This window comes from Pediculus humanus, genomic scaffold (assembly GCF_000006295.1).
Source record: "Pediculus humanus corporis 1103172107869 genomic scaffold, whole genome shotgun sequence".
In the NCBI taxonomy this organism is placed as follows: domain Eukaryota; kingdom Metazoa; phylum Arthropoda; class Insecta; order Psocodea; family Pediculidae; genus Pediculus; species Pediculus humanus.
Window position 1 is genome coordinate 446,658 of NW_002987447.1, and position 8,124 is coordinate 454,781.

At 21.2% G+C, this 8,124-nt stretch overlaps 1 protein-coding gene across 1 annotated transcript in view; it reads right to left on the reverse strand.

The window, feature by feature from the left end:
* Positions 1 to 5,453: 5,453 nt before the first annotated feature.
* Phum_PHUM391440 (acetylcholinesterase precursor, putative) overlaps positions 5,454 to 8,124 on the reverse strand; it is a gene marked incomplete at both ends in the record, with an annotated part of 3,238 nt that continues 567 nt past the window's right edge. Inside the window, 6 exons of the mRNA XM_002428532.1 lie at positions 5,454 to 5,760; positions 5,849 to 6,012; positions 6,194 to 6,346; positions 6,426 to 6,568; positions 7,503 to 7,695; positions 7,785 to 8,124. The exon at positions 7,785 to 8,124 is cut by the window's right edge and continues 5 nt beyond it. Of these exons, the coding sequence (XP_002428577.1) occupies positions 5,454 to 5,760; positions 5,849 to 6,012; positions 6,194 to 6,346; positions 6,426 to 6,568; positions 7,503 to 7,695; positions 7,785 to 8,124 (1,300 nt within the window). The remainder of the gene's footprint in view (positions 5,761 to 5,848; positions 6,013 to 6,193; positions 6,347 to 6,425; positions 6,569 to 7,502; positions 7,696 to 7,784) is intronic.

Genomic DNA, 8,124 nt, shown 5'->3' on the forward strand with positions numbered 1-8,124 from the left:
TTTTTTTTGTTAAACTCGTTTAATTTTCTGTAATCAACGTCACACACGCACTTTTTATAACGAATGAATTTTTTTTTTTAAACTTATTTTTCTAATTATTATTAATCAGAGTAATTATTTAATTAATTATCAGTCACGTTAATAATTAATTTATGTGATGAAATGAAATTTTTTTCCCGGGTAACAAAAAAAAGAAAAAGAGACAAATATTTATATTTTTTTAAATAATGTATCAAAATAATGTACGACGAATAAGTGATGAAATTCCGTTATTATCATTATTATCATTGTTATTATTATTATTATTATTTTCTTATATATGTTTTTCAAATTATAAATTTATAAAAATAATTTTTCTTCCCGATACGTAAAAAAAATAAAATAAATAATAAATAAATAAATTCTTTTTTTTTGTTAACTAACGCTTTTGTTTATGTAATTAATATTATTATTATTATTATTATTATTATTATTATTATTATTAATCTGTGATCAGTTAATCATAAGCTTTAATTAATTATGTAAACGTATCAAATTTTAGATCTGAATTTTTTTTGTTATTTAAAAGTTGTAATAACGTTAATATTATATATATAAAAGAGAGAGAGAGAGAGAGAAAAATGTTAATTATTTTTTTAATAAATGAATGAAATAATAATAATAATAATAATAAATACGTATGAAATTATTAAATCGGGTTTGTTGTGTGGCTTAATACAAAATGAAATGTTTATAAAAAAATACATATATACATACATACATAAATACATAAAAAAAAAAAAATTATTTAGTATAAATTTTAAAAAAAAAATATATTTGTATATATTAATTAATTCATTCGTTGCCTTTATTATTATTATTATTGTTGTAATTTATCATTATTATTATTATTTAATCCTTGCATTATATCAAATGAATTAATTAAAATGTAAATGATGTTAATGATAATAGAGGATTATTTAATAATAAATTTAATGACAAATCGAAGGGGGGGGGGATTTATAGGAGGAGAAAAGGGAGGGAAGAGAAAGGGGGGAAAAGAAAAGAGAAGAAAAGATTTTTTTTTTTTTTGAAAACCATTATATATATATATATATATATGCATACATAAGTACATACATACATATATATATATTTATTTATTTATTTATTTTAAATAAAACTAATTTACAACATTTAAAACATAAAATACAGTCGTGTAAAAGCTCATTTAATTTAAAGCAACGATGCAGAAGGTAAACAAACAATTATCATCTTACATCTAACAAGTATAAAAGGCTTAGTCTTTAATAATAATAATAATAATAAATACACTAATAATACTAAAGCTATCATTATTATTATTATTTAATATAGAAAAAAAAAAAATTGCAGTAGTAATATAATATTGACTTCTAATTAACTCTCTTCTTTTTTTATTCATCAATAAGAACAATATATTTATATATATATATATATATATTATTAAAAAAATTATTTCAATTGAATTGAATTATTTATCATCGTAACAAATAAATAAATAATAATAATAATAATAAAAAACATAATTAAATAAATTTTGATATGTATATATATTTATTTTTTGAGCAATTAAATAGTCAATTCATTGATTTGTTTCATTTTGAATTTTTAACCGAAAAAAAAATTTTAAATAATAATAATAATAATAATAATAATACTTTTAAAACATTTCAATAAAGAAATCCATTGAAAAAAAAAATTAATAAATTTAATTGTTTTTAATTAATTTTTTTTTTATATCAAATAATTAAAAAAAAAAAAGCACATCTTAATAAGCAATGATTATTATTATTTATTTATTTATTTATTTAAAGGCTTTGCAATTATTATTGACAATCTAGTTTTAAATATTAGAAAATTAATAAATAAATAAAAAACTATTACATGTATACAAAAGTTTATATCGAGGGGGGAGGGGAAGGGAGAATATAATTTTTTATACTTTTAAAGGCCATAACAATCGCACACTTAAAGCTAATAATAATAATAATAATTTATTTATTTATTTATTGTGCATGCAACGAATGCCTAATAATCAATACATTAAGTAATTTTATTAATAAAAAAAAGAGACGAAAGGTTAAAAGGCAGGTTTTTAATAGTAGTAGCTAATATAACTAATTTTTTTAAAATCACTATAATTAATCGACATTAATTAATTAATTATTTTTCTTTATCGATAATAATAATAATAAATAAATAAATAAATAAATAATTATAAAAAAAAAAATTTGTTTTTTAAATTTTATAATTTTTAGATTGTCTTCTTATACTTATTCAAAAACCAAAATCAAAAAAAAAAAAAATTATGTATATATGTATAACCGACATTAATAAAATCTATATTTTAACATACATACATATATATATAAATAAATAAAATGAGCCTCAATTAATAATTCGATGACTCATTCTTATTTATGTATTTATTTATTTATTTAAATTAAAATATTGTATAAAATATATATATATATATATATATATATATATATGTATATAAAAGGTACAGTTTTTACTACTGCAATTATTTTAAATCATTTTCATATATATATAATCTATAATAATAATAATAATAATAATTTTTACTTCACAATTGACTAAAGTATAGTAATCTAATTCATTAAGTATTTAAAAATTTTATTATTATTATTAATAATTTGTACCCCCAAAAAAAACATAACAACAAAAATTACAAATCCATGTTTTTTAAAAAAAAAATTAATATTATTATTATAAATTATTTAAATTAAACATTTTGTAAACAAATAATAATAATAATGATAAAGATAAAATAATATATAAAGCGTTTGTTAAACATTGAAAATTTTAATAGAGTTTGTTATTAATAAATAAATAAATTAATAAAAAATTATTTAAATAAATTTTTTTTTTTTTTTTTTTTGATTACATACTAATTGAATATTTATGTTTTCATATAATATATAATATATATATATATATTTGTTTTTTTTTTAAATATTATATAATTATATATTTATATATATTTTTTGATAGTAACAATAAATAAAAAGATATTAAATTTTATCCAAAAATATTTTTTTTTATTATTACCCCATAGAATTTTTTTATTTAATTATTTTATGTTTTCTAAGATTGGATTTAAAAAAAAAAAAAATAATAATAATAATAATTACAATTTAATCCGTTATAAACATAAAAGAGAGAGAGAGAGAGAGAGAGAGAGAGAGAGAAAGAAAGAAAAAAAATTACAAATCCTATAAACATTTACCAATAAAATTTATATGTAATAATAATAATAATAATAGTAATACAGTCTGCTCTTATTTATAATACAATTTAAAGCGTTTTTTTATATGCAAACTGGGAGGGGGCAAAGGGGAAGGGGTCAAAGGGGAAGGGAAGAGAGAGAGAGAGGGGGAAGGGTAACATCATTTGCCAAATTAATTGTGCATATTATTAATATTATTAAATTAATTTTTTTTTTTTCTACTAAATAAAATAAATTTTATTTATCATTTCAATTGCAATTTTTTTTAAAAAAAATTATTATTATTATTATTATTCATTCTTGGCAACCATCAAAATTCAAAAAAAAAATTCTTACTCCAAAAAAAAATTTTTTTTTTTATTGTCTCTTTATATAATCAAATCTGTTTTTAAGGCAGATTTTCAATTACTATTCAATATTATAAATAAAATTTATTTTATTGTATACCATTTTTTTTTATACATTATTTATTTATTTTGATTACATTTTATTTTATTTTTTGTACCCGAACAATAATTATTTATTAACAAACAACCCCTGATGAAGTTAATAATTTTTTCTTTCTTTCTTTCTGATACCAGAAATTTTTTTTTTTTTTTTTTTATTGTACGTTTTTTTGCACTGCTTTTATCTCTAATCGAAAACCGATAATATTATAATACAAAACAAAAATAATAAAATCATTTTTTAAATAAATAAATAAATAAATATAAGTAAAAGTATAGAAACAACAACAACAACAGCAACAATAAAGTTTGTTTTAATAATTTATGTATATTAAATGCCTCCTTAATAAAATAACCAAATAATTAAACAAAATCAACTTTTTTTTTATATAACAACCGATAGATTTAATTATATTAATAAATTTGATATGATAATTTTAATATGATATGTTTAGTATTATTATTATTATTATTATTTCAAATTCGAAAACAATTTTCAAAAAAAAACATTAAATATATTTTTTTTTCCTCTCTTTTTAAAATTTACATTAAAGTATTTTTTTTTTTAAACTTAAGTTTAATAATATAAAATAAATAAATATTTAAAATAATAAATATATAATAAATAAATAAATAAATAAAATGGAGGCACTAAAATTACACCAGATTATTTATATTATTTATAATGATATGTAATTATTAATACTTTTCAGTTTAATTATTGATATGTATAAATTATCATCATCATCATCATGAACAGTTTGATTAATAACAAAAAAACAAATTAAAAAAAAAAAAAATTTTATCAAACTGTTCAAAAAGTCAATTGATATGTTTTGTTTCGAGAAATTCTTTATCGAAGGCAGTTAATTAATTTTTAAAAAAAATAATAATAATAATAATTATAAAAATCAGTTGGAAAAATCAGTTACAGATTTTAAACATATAATTCACATCGCGACGACGACGACGATGACGTAGGCTTGATATTATTTAATAAATTTACACTATTCCTATAAAGGTTTTTCTCAAAAGCCCAGAAAAAAATTTTTTTTTTTTTTTTTTTTACATCGAATGCTTTATTATTATTATTATTATTATTATTATTATTATTATTATATATAGTAGCAAACTAGGCCGATAGACTATAAAATATAGAGAGCGATTATATATTAGGTATTAGCACATATTCAAGCTCCGACAAAAATCGCAACTTAAAAAAAAAAAAACAGTTAACAACAACAACAATAATTTTACCCTAAGAGATTACACACGTTTATATTTTATTTTGTTTTACGTATAAAAAAAAAAAAAAAAAAAAAAAAAAAAAACAAAACAATCGCATCAGTCGTTTTTCTTTTCCTTTTTTTTCCTTTTTTCCTTTTTTTTTCTTGTCAAATTATTTGAGTGAGCGCGATACCCGATGGAGCTTTTATTATTATTATTGAGATTTGGCCATTTTTATTCATTTATGTGCTTTTATATCAATTATTATTATTATTATTTTTTTAAAAGAGTATTTTGCGTAATGACGTAATTATTCATCGTCATGATTTTACGCGGATTTGCCAAAATTTGGCTTAAAAAAAAAAAAGTCTGACATTCAGTCTGAATGAGAAGCTGATAATATTCTACATTTATATATCAAATAAGTAGCGTTTTTTTTTCTTTTATAATTTTTTCTTTCTTTACTTAAAATTATTAATTATTAGGTTTAATAATAATAATAATAATATTTAAAGTTTTATAAGTAAAACAACAACGAGTGTTATTACACCCAATGATAAAGATTTATGTGATTTATATCCGCCTGCTGATAAATCAGCTAATATTTCGTTTGCCGTTTGAGTAGGACATGATAAAGTGTTCATCGGACGCATTAAATGTCTTCCACTTTTTATCTTTGGTAAAAAACCATTCCAAAATTGACAGGCTGTCGATCTCGGACCTCTTCCGATTCCTGTTTTTTCCGCGTTGAATATATAATATTGCGGTTGTTCTTTCGTGTAAAGAGGCCATTCGACTTCATCCGGCATCGGTTTTCTGAAAAAAAATTTTTTTTTTTTTTACGGTATTCAAAAACGATAATAATAATAATAATAATTATTATTTATAAATTATAGATTCTAACCCTGTCAGTGCGAATCTAGCAAATGCTTCCATCATTCTTTTACTCAAATTTCTTTCTTTATTGTTAAATTGTATGCTCATGTTTAAAGGATTACCAAAAACGTATTCGATTTCATCTCCGTGCATAACACCCATCCATTCTCCCCAAACATTCGTGCTTGTTCTCTGTATAGAGAGAGTGAGAGAGAGAGAGAGAGAGAGAGAAAAAAAAAATTAACAAAATATATAAAATCACGCAATCGTTAAGATAAACGAACGACATTGAACGACATTTCAATTGTGATTTATTGAAATTATTTTTAATAAAATAATAATGATAATAATACAAAAAGGGTAACTTAATCACCTGTGAAAAAAAATAATAATAAACTTTAGTGCCACGTTCAGCCATCAACTGAGCAAAATAATTAGTCGGACATATAAAATAATAATCTCCAACAATGTCGCTTATCATCTTTTGATTCACTAGGCCATCGTTAACCTGGTCCCAATCCGTATACTATAAAAAAAAAATTATTTTCAATTTTGTTTTTTTTTTTTTTTATTGAAATATTTATAAATATTAATTTGTAATTTACTTGAAAAATAATGGCTTCCTTTTCCGCTTTGGTCACGTTTTTAAAAATGTTATCAATCAATTCCAAAAATTTATCCCGATCCAAATAACTGGGACCATCCTTTTCAAAATAATCTATAAAATCGTATAGTAAAAAGTACGTTCCTGGAAAAAAAAAAAAAACGGGTAATATTCGATTAGAATTATTATCATTATTATGGTTTGAATACTACATTTTTTTTTTTTTTTGAACGATGTCGTGAGTAAAAAATTACTTGTACAAATTTGAAAAATAATAATAATTCCTGGATAAACATTCGTGTTGACTAAACGCGTATTAAAAAAATTGACATGCAAGACCCAAAAATTATAATTTTTTTTTTTTTAATTCTTTCTTCTTCTACTCTTACTTCTTCTTTAAACGCTTATTAAAAAAGCAGCTGTTTTGTGTGTGTGCGTGCGCGTGTGCGTGCGAAAGAAAAGAAATAAAGGGGAGGTCATAGGTAGGTAGGTATACATTTAAAAAAAAAATTGAAAAACATTAAAAATTTATCTCCATCATCAATTTTGCATAATTTGACCTTGAAACGTTTGAAGAAAATTAAAGGGAAAGGGAGAGATGGGGGGTGGGGGGAAATAAAAAAAAAAAAAAAAAACGAGGATAAGATGAAGGAAAAAGGAAAAAGAAATTGTGAAAATACATTTTCCACTTTTCTCCGTGAAATCAATACTTACAACAACCGACAGGCAAAATTCTTTAATTTAAAGTCGAGATAAAAAAATTTTTTCACAAAAGTTTTCTTTTTTCTTTTCTTTCTTTTTTTTCTTTTTCTTTTTTCTTTTGAGTTTTCAACTAATAAGTTACAAAATTTTTTTTTCTCGTAATTTTTACTTTAAAAAAAAAAAAGAAATTAAATTAAATTTTTATAATTTAGAATTAGACAATCCTTACTATTTGTCATTCTCGAAAAAAAAAAAAGAAAAAAGAAAAAAGAAAATTGTTTTTCTTCGAAAAGTCTTTTTAGCGTTTTTTTTTTTTTTTTTTAATCCCAGGTAGGTATTTAATTAAAAATGTTAAGATTATTGTCAACCATCTTACCTTCATCTTGATTACTTCCAACTAAAAGCTCCGTCTCTGGAAAATCTCCCTTTTTCATCATATCAATCGGATGCTCTGGTAAAAATATTCCATCAATGGTAGGAGCTGATGGAAAACCTAAAATACCCCAATAGGAATTCCATTGTTGGACAGATATTTGTTTTGCATCAATGATTCTCATGCATTCCATAACCTGAAATCATATTTTATATTTTTATTAACTTTTATAATTTATAGTCAAAGAAAATAATAATAATAATAATAATCGGAAAACGTTCTTACCGAATCCGCGTGATCAATTAAACTAGATGAGTTACACCCACAATCATCTATTAAAGTCTTTGCTATTTCCACCGCCTTGTCTGCTTCCATGTAACTCCAGGGGGCATTCAAAGTTCCAGATTGTAAAATCCCCCTTTTAACAATGCCCCTTGTAACAGGTGACATTAAATGTAAACTTACTGATCCTCCTCCGGCGGACTCTCCGAACAATGTAATTAAATTTGGGTTTCCGCCAAATACTTTTGCATTGTCTTTCAACCACCTGTAAAATATAAAAAAAAAAAAAAAAAAATTGTTAACCAAATGAATTATCATCGTTAATTCATTTACAAATCGTACC